Source organism: Panthera tigris, chromosome D2 (genome assembly GCF_018350195.1).
Source record: "Panthera tigris isolate Pti1 chromosome D2, P.tigris_Pti1_mat1.1, whole genome shotgun sequence".
NCBI lineage: Eukaryota > Metazoa > Chordata > Mammalia > Carnivora > Felidae > Panthera > Panthera tigris.
This window is the reverse complement of record NC_056670.1, coordinates 51,735,588-51,752,067: the sequence shown is the minus strand read 5'-3', so window position 1 is coordinate 51,752,067 and position 16,480 is coordinate 51,735,588. Positions and strand designations below refer to the sequence as shown.

At 38.1% G+C, this 16,480-nt stretch overlaps 1 protein-coding gene across 7 annotated transcripts in view; it reads left to right on the top strand.

Annotated features, from left to right (window-relative positions):
* Positions 1 to 16,480, top strand: part of CPEB3 (cytoplasmic polyadenylation element binding protein 3) — a 188,558-nt gene that overhangs the window by 75,178 nt on the left and 96,900 nt on the right. For all 7 annotated transcript variants that reach the window (XM_042961001.1, XM_042960999.1, XM_042961000.1 and 4 more), the window contains one exon: positions 4,557 to 4,613. In XM_042961001.1, coding sequence (XP_042816935.1) covers positions 4,557 to 4,613 — 57 coding nt within the window. The remainder of the gene's footprint in view (positions 1 to 4,556; positions 4,614 to 16,480) is intronic.

Genomic DNA, 16,480 nt, shown 5'->3' with positions numbered 1-16,480 from the left:
TTTTTTTTTTTTTTTTTTTAGTACCTCCCATTAATTTACCCAGTGGTCCTTCTTATATAGCAGTGTAATCACCTGAGAGTTTTAAAAGAAAATTCTAGAAATTCTGATGTTAACTGTTTTATAGAGTAGAGCCTGAAATGAGGAAACATAGACACAAAGGAACGAATAACATGCCAAAAATTATCCACTACTGGTATGAAAAGAAACTAGGATTTGACCTCAGGTCTAAGCTCACGGCTTTTGTTTCTCAGTTCTTTGGAACATAGTTAGAATATTTTAGTGCCAAACTTTTTATCATTTTTCCTTAAAAGGGCTTTAAAACACTATTTTATTGTATTCTTGCATAACATTATTGCATCTTGTGGATTCTTTTCCTGAAGGAATGTATCTTCAATTTTATAGAGAAAATTGGTGGAAAATACAACCCAGCGGAATATGCATTTTTCTTATAACCTTTTCTAGAACACAGCACTTACATTCTATTATGTAAAAGTCGCTGAAGGACTTGACTTTTTAGAGCAAACGGGGATGGTTAAAGAAAGATACAGTAGTTGTTCCTTATCTCATAACATATTGCAGAAGTAAAGAGGTGGCTTTCATAATTAATTATGAAATTCATAAAAATTTCAATTTTTATTTGGGACATATAAAAGTATGGGTTGGTTGGACTCTGAAACTTTGAATAACAGTAGAGGTCATTTTTTATGACTAGCTTCTTAAATATGAATGTGACTTGAGCTTATGAGACTGTGGTTTTTACAGTCTAGATAAACCTGTGTAACCCTATTCTCCAGCCTCTCCCTCTATCCCCTCTTACCCCCATTTATCAGACCCTGTGCGGTGGGAAAGTGGGACAGTCTCAGATTTCCACAGCGTCATTTAACTCCGTAAAGCCAAGTATGCCTTTCAGTTTTCGAAACCTTATATTTTACACTATACTTAAAAGATAGCTGGCTGACAAGAACAATTTAAAAATAGCAGACCATGGACAGGTGACAAAATGTCACGCTGGCAGCACCAGACTGCATTAACAAAAATCACCAGATGTCACACACTTGATTCTATTTTCACAGCTGATTAAACAGCAGTATTTGTTGGATAAAAGGAAGAAAAAAATAAATGGCCTCATCTGAATTTGGAATCAGTTTTTCTTTTGCTGCTATATATTTTCTCTCTTCTTCAAAATCTCATAATAACTGTAAAATTTAGGATGCAAAATATATTAAGAAAAAAATAAAAAATAATTCTAATTTTAGAAAAGAACTTTTGCACATATATACCTCTTAAACTGGAAGACTATAAGTCAAAATGTTGGCAGAGCTTGTCTTTAATTGGTGATCTTAGTTTTTGCATTTTTCTGTATTATCTAATTTTTCACTGATGAAAATATATTGGATTTTATAATCTAAACATTAATTTTTGAAGAGGTAAAAAAAAGTAGCTTAAAGAAGCCATAAGTTGTTTTGCTACAAAGAATTTGCATTTAGTTGGGAAACAATTAGATTGTATTTAAATAATTGGTTCTGATGGGTCTGACATGACAGAGTTTCTTATAAAATCTTTTGTGGATGATGTTGATCCAAAGATCCACTGAAGTCAAGGAGGCCAACAGAATTAGGGAGAATACCAGGAAAGGCAAAAAGTTTTCTGCTTTTCAGCAAATACTGATGCCTTCATGTATAAAACATCACCTACGCCTTTTTTCTTTTTCTTTCTTTCTTTCTTTCTTTCTTTCTTTCTTTCTTTCTTTCTTTCTTTCTTTCTTTCTTTCTTTCTGCTACATCTTTAGAAAGATTGAATTGGAAGTAATCAATGTGGGCTAGAGGATAATAATTGGAAAACTACTGAGCTTCCTTTCGGTTTCATCTTTTCAAGCTGAAGAGTCCTAAGATCTCATGGAAAGGGTCCAAAAAGGACCCAACTTCTGGAGAACTACAGAAAGAAGCACCCCTCTAAGTGTGGGAACACCAGTAGTTCCAGAAACATATTAAAAACTATTATTTGATGTAGTGATTGTAAACCACATGCTTTTTTTTTTTTTTTTTTTACCATAGCATAGGAAATAAAAGAAGTTGAATGAGAATCAAGTAAATTTGGGCTTGCTTGGTTTTCTTGATAACGCTTCATTATTCTAGGGAACACCTCTAGCTTTTTAGGAACCACACCCATGTCTGAATATTCCTTGGTCAGAGATTGAACAGATTCTCTCTATGTGCCATTTCCTTATGTTTTGTTAGGCAGTGATTTTGAACTCTTGCTGGGTTTTCAGGCTTACTTTCCAGTGACTATTTACTGTTAAATTTGAGTATCATCTCAATACAATGAGTAAATCACATGTAGTTCTTATGGATATTAGTATTTGGGGGTAACGAATCCAAATCAGGTTTGATTGTCTAAAAATAATGGAGAGAATATTGATGCAGCTAACTAAAACCAGAATGTAAACTCTCCCTGTTGAGTCAGTCTTCTTCTCATGACGAATTTTTGTATTATAGGTTCTGATCAAGGTGGTGGTAGGAGATAGCACTTGTAGCCTCTGGGGTAGATTATAATTTTTAGACTCTAAAATGGCTTAGGAACTGGGAAAAAATAAGACACATAGAGTAGTTACATACATAGATACTATTAAATGTGTCTTTGAACAATGGGTAGTTTTTGAAACTACTAATACTTAGCTTCTAGTAAACGTGAAAAGATCTATGAAATCAATAAAAACATAAAGTAGGCAATTCTATTATTTAAAAAATGGTTGTGTACTAATAGGAAGATTTTTCTCTGGAAAACATTAAAATATATTCTGAAAACTAATTTTACTATAATATAAATGCTAACAAGAGTCTCCATAAAATTAGACATAGATGTAATGTCTTCCTCCTAAAAGTAATTTTTATTGAAAGTCCTATAATGCTTCATAGTAAAATTAGAATAGTCCCATCAGAATCCATCAATTGTTGATGATTTTTCTATTTTTAATTACTGTCTCTCATATACACATACACACACACCCATCAGTAGTAGCAACGTTACGCTTACAAGAGTTTTGTTTTTTCCCTGCCTTTTAATATGAAATGACCTTTCACAAATTACTGTGACCTGAGGGCTTTTAAGAGATCAGGGTGGCCTTGTCTAGGCAAAACATTAATTTGACTGAGAATTAATGATTCTTTCTTTTTATTTGAAGCAAATGCTCTGTTTTGTCCGCTGTGATTCTTCTCTTTTGGGCCAGAAGAGCTACTGATGTTTGCTTCCAGTACCCCATAACAGAGATCAACACCAAATGATGACTGACCTTTTGCAATTATATATAATAACACTGTATTGGTTGAAAAATCAATCACCATATCATCATATCTCCATATCTCCAGCTTTCTCTGACCACCCCCCCTACTGTTGACGTTTTTTTTGGATAGTAGTAATGACATAAAATGGACATTTTTCTGAGAACTTCATGACAACCCTTCACATAATTGGACATGAAGACCTTGCAGAACCAAGTTCATGTATGTTAGCTTTACACAAAAGCATGGTTTTAGTAACGATTTTGTTAAATCGTTTAGTAACGATTTTGTATTTGGTCAAATAAACAAACTTTATACATTTTTTTTCTATATCAGACTCTGTGTTTCTTTATTCTTTTAATACATCCACCTCCTTTTCCCAAATAATTCATGAAAAACAAACCAGCTGTTTTACATCTTCCACTTTTAACCCTGGAGGCTATTGAGTTAAAACATCTGATTCAGACTTATCATCTTCTAGACCAGGGGTTGGCAGACTTTGTAAAGGGACAGAGAGTAAGTATTTTAGGTCTGTGGTTCAGATGGTCTCTGTGGCATATTCTTTGTTTTTTAATTTTTTTTAATCCCTTTAAAATGTAAAAATGATTCTTAGCTCAGAGGTATAGAAAAACAGGCAGGTAGCCAGGGTGGGCAGAAGTTTGCAACCCTGTTACTGTAAGGATGAAGGTCTGGAGATGAGCGTTCTACCCGCGGTCATATAACTAGTTAGTAGTAGGGGAAGCATAAGAACCCTAGATTTTTAGGCCAGTCATTGTTCCCCACTATCCCTGTTATATAAATTTTACCATATTTCTTCGGGTTGCCATTCTGATAATTATGTTGCATTTTTGAGCCACTGTGAAACCTTTATCTTTTTATTCCCACTAAGCTTCAAGTTTATATACTTCTTTGAATTTATTATTTTGCTGCTTGAATTTGAAGGGCAGTATGAATGGTTGTTTAAATAAAATGCTTAATCCAGTTGGCATGTTTAAATTGGAATGCAAGAAATGCTTTAAAATTTCACACTGTTATAATGGAAGCTTCTTTTTTGTTTTTATTTATTTGTTATTGAGATTTTGGCTTTAAGATTTTTTTTCATTTGTATGTTTTATGATTTGATTTAAAAACCATTGTAACTGCTATGGCCTTTGATAGCATTGTTCTAGATTAATCTGTTATAGCTTTTTGTAATGTCCGTCTTTTACTATGTATTTGAAATGATTATATTAAGCATTCTTTTCTTTGTGCTTAAAATAAAATTATTTTATTTTTCAGGACGCATGGGAATAAATTTCCATCATCCAGGAACAGATAATATTATGGCACTTAACAGTAAGTCTTCATATGAAATGTTCTGTAAAATTAGCAGACAAGTTTACAGCATGTAATTTCCACGTTCCTAATTGTTCATTACATTTCAGCCTTCCACTTAGTCCAGGATAGACTGTTATTCTATACCTGTGGTTCTCAAAGTGTGATGCCTAGACCAGCAGCATCAACATCATTTAGGAACTTAAGAAAAATGCAAAATCTCAGGCCCTACTACAGACTTGCTGCATCAGAAACTTTAAGGATGGGGCCAAGAAATCTGTGTATTCACAAATTCTATAGGTGATTCTGATTTAGGCTACAGGTTGAGAACTGCTAATCTATACCAGGGGTTGATGAACTACAGCCTTATGAGCCAATTGTGGCCCACTGCCTGGTTTTATAAATAGTTTTATTGAAACACAGCTACACTTATTCATTTATGGATTATCTATAGCTGCTTTTGTGCCATAATGGCAGAGCCTAAAATGCCTGAACTATTTACTGTCTGGCTCTTTACAGAGAAGTTAGCTGGTCCCTGGTGCATACCATTGGGGTGGGGGAAGGAGGGAGGAGAGGAAGAAAGAAGGCAGGCAAAGGGAAAGAGGGAGTAGGGTAGAGAATGTGAAAGAATAGATCAACTTATTTATACATAACTGAGAATTGTCTCATTTTGGTAGATAGCCAACAGGTTCTTCAAAACTGGACATCAGGAGTCTCCCATTAGTGGAATTTGCATGGTATAGGTGGTCAGCTGCTTTGCAGGTTAGAAATGGTTTGTCAGTGTAATTGTTGGGTTGAGTTCTGGAGCATCAAAATCTAACCAGAAAGTCATTGTATTAGTTAATGCTGGATGAAAGGTCTGGCTGATAATAGTTCTCCTTTCTAGTGTCTGTGGACCAAGTAGCTTTGCAAAACAGTCTCTAAATAGAAATTGTCAGTTGTCAGAAGGACCATAAAAGCCATTGAATCCCTCAAGACTTAGGTTTTTTCCCCCCTATTAAGTGAGTGACATCAGATTATTCCTTGTCATCCTCCCAGATATACAAGCTGACTGTAGATACACATAGGACACATACTGAGTAAATCTAGGGTTATATACAATATTACCCTTTTCCTTCCTAAGATTGGAGTTGCTTAGGGCAGATTTTAGGTTACCTCTAAAATATGCATTCCACATTTCTTTTAGTTCTGACATGTAGCCTCCTTCCAGGGGCCACTGCTAAGAACCACTGGCATTGCTTGATGATCAGGTCCCAATCCACTGCATGCATATTTTGTTTTAAATAGCTAGTATCCACTCTTCTGGAGGGTCTTGGGAATAGTAAAAATTCTAGAACTACCCACCTTTCTTTTCTACTTTTTTAAAATTTTTTTTTCAACGTTTTTTATTTATTTTTGGGACAGAGCGAGACAGAGCATGAATGGGGGAGGGGCAGAGAGAGAGGGAGACACAGCATCGGAAACAGGCTCCAGGCTCCGAGCCATCAGCCCAGAGCCTGACTCGGGGCTCGAACTCACGGACCGCGAGATCGTGACCTGGCTGAAGTCGGACGCTTAACCGACTGCGCCACCCAGGCGCCCCTCTTTTCTACTTTTTAAAAGAAAGGTCAATTTACCTTTAGATTATGGGACCTCTGTTTTTTTCCCTAGAAGTAGGTTCATTGGGGTGAGGATTAATAAACATGCTTAACTTGCTGAGCCTCAGCAATTTTGTGAAACTTTATGAAAACACTTCAGTTAGGTGATGGGATCTAGAGTTGAATGTAAACGGAAAGAACAGCATGGTAGTGTGTCTGCCTGAAGGAATGAGTGTGTATTTTAGAAAAGACCTAATTTGCTATGGTGTGAGTCGTCTTCTGCAAGAGGAAGAGGATGTAATTTATGATTGTTCTGTGTACAAAATGAAGCTACAAGACACTTCTTTTGAAAGATTTTAATTCTCTTTGATTTGATTTTCTTTAATTCACTGCTTTCAAATAAATTTTGTTTATGTTCTTTCCAGTATGTGCATGATGCTTAAATCCACCTTTTAGCCTCTAAATTTCCTCATCTGTAGGAGAAGGGGACTGAATTAGGTTCTCTCTTTTTTTTTAATGTTTTTAAATTTATTTTTGACAAAGAGAGAGACTGAGCGTGAGCAGGGGAGGGGCAGAGAGAGAGACGGGAGACACAGAATCTGTGGCAGGCTCCAGGCTCTGAGCTGTCAGCACAGAGCCCGAGGCAGGGCTCGAACTCATGAACCGCGCAAGATCATGACCTGAGCTGGAGTCAGCTGCTTAACCAGTTGAGTCCTGAATTAGGTTCTCTTTAATGATTGTTTTCAGAATGAAGATTCAGTGAGTCTGTAATTTTTTTTTGTATTTATTTTATTTATTTTTTAATTTTTTTAATGTTTATTTTTTGAGAGAAAGTGTGAGCAGGGGAGGAGGGGCAGAGAGAGAGGGAGACACAGAATCTGAAGCAGGCCCCAGGCTCTGGGCTGTCAGCGCAGAGCCAGACGTGGGGCTCGAACTCATGAACCGTGAGCTCGTGACCTGAGCTGAAGTTGGTTGCTTAACCAACGGAGACACCCGGGTGCCCCTAAATTTTTTGTTTTTAATGTTTATTTTTTTGAGATAGAGACAGAGTGTGAGCAGGGGAGGGGCAGAGAGAGAGGGAGACACAGAACTCAAAGCAGGCTCCAGGCTCTGCACTGTCAGCACAGAGCTCGATACAGGGCTTGAACTCACAAATTGTGAGATTATGACCTGAGCCGAAGTCGGATGCTTAACTGACTGAGTGACTCAGGCGCCCATGTAATATTTTCTTAAAGTACCAAAAGGATCATTTTGCCAATACCTATATCAAATGTTGATGAGTTAGGCATATTTGCAGTATTATGGCAGATATCAGAGTGCATCTGTCTTCAAACGACTCTGGGTGCTGCCCTGTAGGATCCTCAAAGTAAACCATAAAAGCAACCAGAACTCGACATCTGCATTACTGTCAGTCCTCTTTCAAAGTGGACTCAAGCTATTTGGAACAAATAAAATATCATCCTTGGTGGGACCTACAGATTTTGACAGATTTGCTGTGATGAGGCTTTTCTTGCCTTTTGTGCGGTTGAGCCTAGCTCATCTAGTGACATACATATATGACACATACACAAGCACAACTCCATATTGTCTTTCCTTTTATGCCTACCATTTGTCAGCCCAACAGATATTGTCCTGGGACTTGTCTGTCTCCCTTCCCCTCAGCTTTCATATAGGAATAATTGAAATCGCAGAAACTTTATTGGTGCTTTTTGAAAGGGACTGGGTTGAACTGTATTTTCAGACAAAAAGGGACTGGCTAAGAAAATTAAAGAGAATTGGATCAATGCTTAAATTAAAAAAAAAAAAAGAAATGTCAGTCAATTGTGGTTCTTACTTTCCTACCCTTTTTTGCTTTACAAAATCTGTGCTTCCTAATTCTGTACATAATGCTGCCATTCATTGTAAGTCAAAAAACTTCCATCCTTATTTTATTTCCTTGACTTTACCAGACGCAAATTTCTTCTAAAGACATCATGTTCTAGGCTCTCCTGACTTGATGGGCATGAACAGGAGTCATGGTGAGCATTCTCACTTCTCAGTACCACTTCCCAGCTTTGAATGGGCCAGTTTCCCGTGTTGTGGTGTTTTTAGTGCATGCCTTCCAGTTATCCTTTCCTCTGAGAATTGCCACTGCTCGTGTCATCTAGAAGATAGAAAATCGGGGTGGAGGATAGGAAAGCAACTTTAGAAAACAGTGAACCTGTAGACATGTAGGGTCTGGAAGAATTAGCAAGATTTGTGTAAGCCAAAGAATCTACTGATTTTCCCTATTCAAGACCATGAATCTGGTAAGAATTAGCCGGCTAACCTTTGGGGAGGAAACTAAGGGACACATCTAAATTTTGGCTTTTCCCAAAAAATATTAGGTCCTCAAGTATTATAGAGTATGGGAGGGAAGGGAAGATTGGGGGAAGAAATTCTGATCTGTCAGTAAGACCTGCCACTTGTCTGGTATTTCCAAAATAAAATTAGTTCTGAAACAACATGTCCCTTCCACTTAAACTGGTAATAGATTTTTTTCTGTGTAGTAATTCTTTCATTCTCTTCACCTTAACACCAAAAACACTAGAAGTTTGCATAATGTATTTTTATTTTTCCTGCTGGAGAAGGAAGGCTAGTGCAAGTGCTTCCAGCTATATATGTAGTAGTTCTATCAGCCAGATTTTTTTTAAACAGTAACAGTAGCTTTTGTTTTGTTTTGTTAAATTCTTAGGTATAGAGTTGAGCTTAGCAGTTGTGGGCTTGTATAGGGTTAATGTCTGACTTGATGATTTTTCTCTATTATGATGATCCTCCGAAAAGGATATTGGTGCTTTCATGATTAGTTAGGTGAATCACAAAGTTATGGTCAACTTAATGTTCAAAACCAGAATGCCTGGTCTTGTAATTTACTGTAAAAAATAATCATCGCCAAGAGTATCCACTTTCTTTTTTGACTGGTCAGCTCTTCTTTTTCGAAGTAGAGAATGGGCTTGGAAAACCAGTTTAGTATCAGGAGAGTTGCTTGATGAGTATGAACTTAGAAACAGGAAGAAGTGTTGCTAAAGGGTAGGATCATTCAGCTTCAAGAAGGCATCCTCTAAGCAGCTGGAAGGCGTGTAAAACCTGAGGATGGAGCAGTAAGTAAAAGCGCATCGCCAGGAAGAGCATCGTCTAGAACCAGGCAGATCTGGTTCCATTTCTTACAAGCCATTCTTCCAGCCACATTCTTAACTCCTAGGCCTCTGGTTTCTTCACCTGGAAAATGGAGGTAATGGTCACTGAAGTGGCCATTGATAAATCTTGTAAGGCTTAGCATCATGCCTGACTAGGTGATAATGCTTTGGTGAGCTGCTATTGTGATTGCTCACATCAGCTTTATCGTTGCCTTTTAAAGTTTTTTTTTTCTTGCATGTTCCAAAACATGAGTTTATATTATATTGGTTATATTTAGATACATGTTTTCCTGATTGGATTTAAGGCAGCAGACCTACAAGTCAAAGGACACAAAGTAAGAGCTTAGGTCTTGGAGGAGTCATGTGATAAGGATGGCAACTAGCCGAGCAGGTTTCTGAATCTAAGTCTCTCCTCGTTTAAAAACCTATTAAAGGACAGTTAGGATACTCTGACTACCTCATTGTTTTGTGAGATTTAGATGAGATTTGGTACATGTACAAATAAGGTGTTATTACTGCTGCACGTGGATAGTAGGAAGCAAAGTCTTATTCAGAGAAGATATGCCAGAGAATGATTTTGTTTTTAGACAATAGTTTTGTGATGTAACAGTGTTTCAATTTTATTTAAATTAAAAAAGCTTCCATGGCATTTGTTTTCTAGTATCTTTCAGCTTGTTAACTAGAGTCTATTCCAAGATACAAGGCGTGAAGATTTAAAATTTTTATATCTTAAAAAACCACAAAGACATTCACCTGCTTGAGAAACTCCGAGGTCACCAATTGTTCAACAACTTATATATAGCTGACACACCAGGAAACTTGCAGCTTTAGTTTATGCCGTCTTCCACTTTTTCCCTCTTATTAATGCCTTGAATCTGTTTTGGAAGATTTTGCTTATATTTCTGTTTGAACTCTGGGCTGCTAGAGCATTTGTTGAATTGGAAGAGGAAACGTGAAAAGGTTTCTCTATAAACTTTCAAGTTGGGCAGAGACTCCTGTGTGGTTGCAGGCTTCCTCTTCCTCCTCCCTTCTTTCTGTGCTGGGAGCCAGCTCCTTGGTGAAGGGCTCAGCTGAGAGGAAGTGGCAGAGGGCGAGCTGAACACATGACGCTTTTATGCCAAAATGGGAAGAGAGCCAGGTTTTCTAGAATTCCAAATGGAATTTTCCCAAGTTTGAAGAGCACATTGTATTCCTGTGTACCGTGAGTGGATATAAGTAAATAATTTTTTAGCAGAGCAATAAAATGGTGCAGGAATTATTTTGAGATTCTCAAATTGAAGACATGGTCTCTGAGTATTTTGAACTTTCATTTTTTTTTTAAGTTTTTTTAATGCTTATATTTTAGAGAGAGACAGACAGAGAGAGCAGGGGAGGGGCAGAGAGAGAAAGAGGGAGACACAGAACGTGAAGCAGGCTCCAGGCTCTGAGCTGTCAGCACAGAGCCCGACATGGAGCTCGAACTCCTGAACCATGAGATCATGACCTAAGCCGAAGTCAGGCGCTTAACCGACTGAGCCACCCACGTGTCCCTGTATTTTGAACTTTTAGAAGACAAGATCTAGTGCTGTTGGCTTCCATCTGAAGAGATTTAGAAGTAAAATCATTGTACAATTGTGGCATGAATATATTATAAAAAATGGCTAATTTAAAAATGAAAAATAGTAATTATAGGGATATATAATATTCTATAACTTTTAAGTTTATAACTTTTAAGTTATAACTTCAACTCAAGTTTCAAACTATTTTGAGTGGATGCTGTTTATGAATGTGGTAGGGGACCTAAAGGCATTGCTGTTTTGTTTTGTTTTGACCTTCTCATTTTACAGAGGGGGCAGCTGAGGTTCCAGAGACTATGTGAATTGCGTAGGGTGACGTGAGGGAGTCAGGAGCAGAACCTTTTGCCTCCAGGTTGAGGGTAATAACTTTTGCTTTAAATACTTAACTATTAAGAGTGATTGTATTATTTTTATACTAGTTTAGCACAAATACATTCTTGTCTTTGGGAAAATTGTTTTTCTAATATTACTTGTCACCCTAATTTTGCTCTGAATACTAAATAAAGCCTCTTTTCCTGACAAATAGAGTGATAAACCTGGTCTGCATGTCCTGACATTGAACATTGTAAGTAAGTGAAGCCTGAAATATTCTTGACTTATTAATTGGATTTTGGAAGAAGTTCCTTGTGTGTGTGAATATGTCTAAAGTGCTAGGAATTGGGTGCTTCCAACCCAGTAATAAAGATGTAGGAAGCTGAAAAGTTACCTACTTTCCCCTGCAGACCTCCCTGTTTGCTTTCTCCACTTGTGTAGGCAGTAGAACCTGGACTTCCCATTTATAGGACTCATCACACTTATAATTGACTATTTAATGCTGGTCTTTCTCTTTAATACGTGTGCTTCGAGAGAGCAGAGATTAGCTTTTATTCACAGCTGTTCACCAGCTTCAAGTACAATGCCTAACCTATTCAGTAGGTACTCAATATTGGAGACCAGCAGAGAGGGAAAGATAGCTCCAAGAAATTGTGAAAAGCATAGTGTAACAGCCTTAGAGAATATCCAGTCCACCATAGTTCCTTTATAAAAGTTTGTTTTAATACTTCCTTTTGGAAGATGGTAATAACATATTTGGATCTAGCAATTAACAGTTTATTAAGTGCTTTCATAGACCTCTGTGCCTTTGTAATGCATTTATGGGTTGGCAGGGCATGGTCAAAACCCACTTTCCTGAACACCAGTTTTATCCCCCGATTCTTCTCTTATCCAAACAAAACATGGGTATGTGATGGGGTAGCATATGAAATTGACATGCAGGTTTTTTTTTAAATTTTTTTTTAACATTTATTTATTTTTGAGACAGAGAGAGAGAGAGCATGAACAGGGGAGGGTCAGAGAAAGAGGGAGACACAGAATCTGAAACAGGCTCCAGGCTCTGAGCTGTCAGCACAGAGCCCGACGTGGGGCTCGAACCCACGGGCCGCGAGATCATGACCTGAGCCGAAGTCGGACACTTAACCGACTGAGCCACCCAGGCGCCCCTGACATGCAGTTTTTAAGATAAACCTGGAGACTTTAAGGCGTATCCTAAGATTTCAACAAGTTTTAAGAATGCTTCATTATTTGTTTCCCACTGCTTTGGGGGAAGTTTGATAGAAAAGCTGAGAATCGTGTCATTCATTTCATCTTTAGTGCAGCCTTATTTAAAACATGGCAGGATCTTCCTTTTCTGTAGAAGGTAAAGGAACTTGCTGATGTCATACGGCCAACTAGTAACCATCTATGGCTTGGACAGAGAGATTATTCCCTAATCTAACGTGACTTCTACTCTTGGGTTTTTCCCAGAAAGATCACTCAGGTTTCATTTAGCTTCTTTAGGTAAGAGTTAGCTAAATGATACTTTATTGATTGTGGAGAATGAATGTACCTCTGATCAGTTTTACTTTCAAAACATAGTCTCCCTTGTTAATGGCAGGAGTTTTAACTACTCTTTTACTCAGACCTTTAGTATGTGCAGATGAGTGTCTTAAATTTGAACGACTTGGTATGCAGATGATCCCTAGGAAAAATTAAGGAGGTGAAACTTTGCCTTCTTTTCTTTGTTTTCCTATGCACAATATAGTGGGAATAATGCAGTGTTGGGAGGGCCAAACAGATCTGAATTTAAATCCTGGATCCATCACTTACTTGCTCTGTGACCTCGGACAAGTTACCTAATTTTTAAAATTAAAAAAACATTTTTTTTAATATTTTTTCATTTTTGGGAGACAGGGAGACGGAGTGCAAGCAGGGGAGGGGCAGAGAGAGAGAGGGAGACACTGAATCTGCAGCAGCTCCAGGCTCAGAGCTATCAGCACAGAGCCCAGACACAGGACTCAAACCCACAAAGTGCAGGATCATGACCTGGGCCAAAGTTGGATGCCTCACCGACTGAGCCACCCACGTGCCCCTGTTTTTTTAAATTTTAAATGGAGTTTTTAATCCCTTCTTTACAAACAGTAGGGTCAAGTGTGCAATGCTCCTGTTACCAAACCTGGCAATAAATACACACTTAACAAATGCTAGCCTCTGCTTCTTCCCTCTTCTACCTCTAGTTTCTCCTTTCTTCCCCTTTGGGTTAGCAGTAATTCTTAATTCCAGTTATACAATCAAAATGGGAACAAAAATAGAAAATACCTGTGACCCAACATCAGAGACTGTAATTTAATTGATTTGGGATCAAGCTTGGCTGTGAGGTGTGGGCAAGAGGTGGATGGAAAAGACCACAATTAGAATTTACCTCTTGGGAGATCCAGTGCTGCTCCTCCGACTCCTTGCCGATGTCTGTGCATGAAGGCATCATGTAGCATAAGGACTGTGCTATGCACTCCCTCCTATTCTTTCTTCCCTGTCGAAGCTTGGTCTGCCTTTATTGTTCCCTAAGATTTTCCCAAGTTCAGGTCAGAAGAAGAAGCTGTTTTGGGGAGGTCAGGGCAGGGATGAGGGGAATGAGCAGCTCTCCATGTTGCGGGAGCTCTTCCCAAATTCTCAAGTCAGTTCCTTTCCATAACTTTCTTCCATGAAGGAACCCTCCTTCCCGCATGAGAAGAGCCTTATTGATAGGGAAGACACAAGGAACAGTGACCAAGGGGCTGGGCCTTTGGTTCTGCTTATGCTCCTGAGCACACTGGCACCCATTTTGTTTACCCTCTCTTCTCTCTGTATAATTTCCTACTTTATTTGGAGTTCAAAAATGTAGAATTAGCAAGTGTTGGCTGTCCTGAACAGTCTAGAAATTGAGCATTTATATAAAGTTTGAAGAGACCTCATGAGATTTTGACATAGTGGTTCAGAAAAGATGGTTTGTTGAGAATATATGCCAAATATTTGGGTGCATACCTCTATAATAGGCCTGACCTGATCTGGACACATTGATCTGTGTAAAATATAATATACTCTGGCATGTGATTAGAATTCTCAGGACTTTTCTTGATATCTTCCCCTTTTTGGGGGGGGAGGGGCAGTTATTCTATCATTTAGTATCGTTCTACTGAAATAAAAGTAAGGTGATAGTTACTCGCTGTGGAATGCTATTAGGCCACAGATGTGAAAGGCATAGACATCACCTGATGTGGGGAGATGTGCATGCACACTCTCTCCAAGTAGGGATAACAGAATAATGCAGAGATTCTTTAGGTTTGTTTCCAGAGAAATCTTGTCAGATACAACAGACTTAGATTGATTTTCTTCTGCTTTCATGAGGAGTTTAGGAAATGAATTTAGAAGTTCTGAAGTGATACTTTGATAACGTACCATACACTGAGATTCCATAAGTAACCTATATGGTAAGTGTACTTTGGAGACTAACCTAATACTGGGTGTGAATGGACACTGCAAGATGGTATAGAGAAGCCTTGAACTTACATTTTGGGCAAGATGGAAAAAATAATAGTGGATGGAAATGGACAGAGGAGTTCAGGGGTTCTTACCGGGTGGAGAATAGATGTCAAGACATGGATATCTAGATTCTTATGCAAACTAGATAAGTACTTATATTATATTGATACTATGGGAAAAGTGGACTGAATTGGTGTGACTAAGATGAGGATTTGAAACGTGGTTGGGGTCAGATGGTGAAGGGCCTTGTTTTCATGAGAAGCTTGGACAGACAAGTGTCTTCCTGGAAAATTACGTTCATCCAAAGGAGAATGTTCAAAATGATATGGATTATGAAAAACCATTTATTATGAAGAGTAATTAAATGTATTTTTGTTATAGAAAAGGGAAAACCAAAAGATAAAGCAATGACCCTCAAATAAAACTGGGATTAGGCTGGGATCTATTGTTAAGGAAAATAGAGAGACACATGTTAGAAGGAACTTTCTACCTTGTAAGAAGGGTCCTACCATAGAGTATAGATCTTTAGTTTTCTAATCTTGTTCTGTGGAACCCCAGCATCCAAGGAGGTACTTTAAAGGCCACTATGGGGGAAGGGTACATGACAGGTTGGGCTCTGGATCCTGGTGCTGCTCCGGGGAACAACATATTTCATATCTGTTGGAGTTTGTTTTGGGGAGGACAGGGAGTTCTGCTGGGAAAAAAACAAGACTGGAAGAGGCTGAAGTGAGTCTCTTTAGTCTCATTTTAAGGTATTCTAGCTGAACTAGGTCGAACACCTTTGTTTTGGTTACAGAAGTAATTCCTGTTTTGTTTGGGAGATTGACTAAAAGTCTAGGGTTCCTATAAGATTTTTTAGGCAGTGAAGTAGAACATTGCAAAAATTCAATTGTTTAGGATGCAGGATACAGTTACATATGTTATTAATGACCATTAGATTTTCTGACCAATCCATAAAAATGACTATTAAAAATACTGATTTTAATTCATAAAGTAACAGCTTTAAATGTAATGACTACCAGAAAACAATAGTGCTGTGGTAGTAATAATGAAATAAAACAAAAAAATGGGGGTGAGAAGTTCCTTTTTTTATTAAACTTGGATTATGCTACTAACAGCAAATACTTTTAAAGGATGATGGGGGTGCCTGGGTGGCTCAGTTGGCTAAGCATCTGACTGTGGCCCAGGTCACGATCTCGTGGTTTGTGAGTTCGAGCCCGGCATCGACCTCTGTGCTGACAGCTCAGAACCTGGAGCCTGCTGCAGATTCTGTGTCTTCCTGTCTCTCTGCCCCTCACCTGCTCATGTTCTGTGTGTCTCTTTCTCTCTCAAAAATAAATAAATATTTTTAAAAAAATTTTACAAATAAATAAAGGATGATGAAGTTGTAGTAATTCTAAAGGGAATTGCCAAGTTCTTTCAAGGACTGAAATACTGGCTCTTCAGTCTTGATAGCTAAGATTACTTTACTAGGGCTGCATAGGCTGGATGGCTTGAACAGCAGAAATTTATTTCCTCACAGTATGGAGGCTGGAAGTCCAAGATCAAGATGTCAGCAGGGTTGTTTTTTTCTGAGGCCTGTCTCCTTGGCTGGCAGAGGGCTGGCTGCCTTCTTGCTGTGACCTTACATGGCCTTTTCTGTGTTTCTGGGCATGCCTGGTATCTCTTCTTCTTATAAGAACACCAGTCTTACTGGATTAGGGCCCTATCCTTATGACCTCATTTAACCTTAATTACCTCTTTAAAGATCCTGTCTTCAAATAAGTCACACTAGGGATTAGCACTTC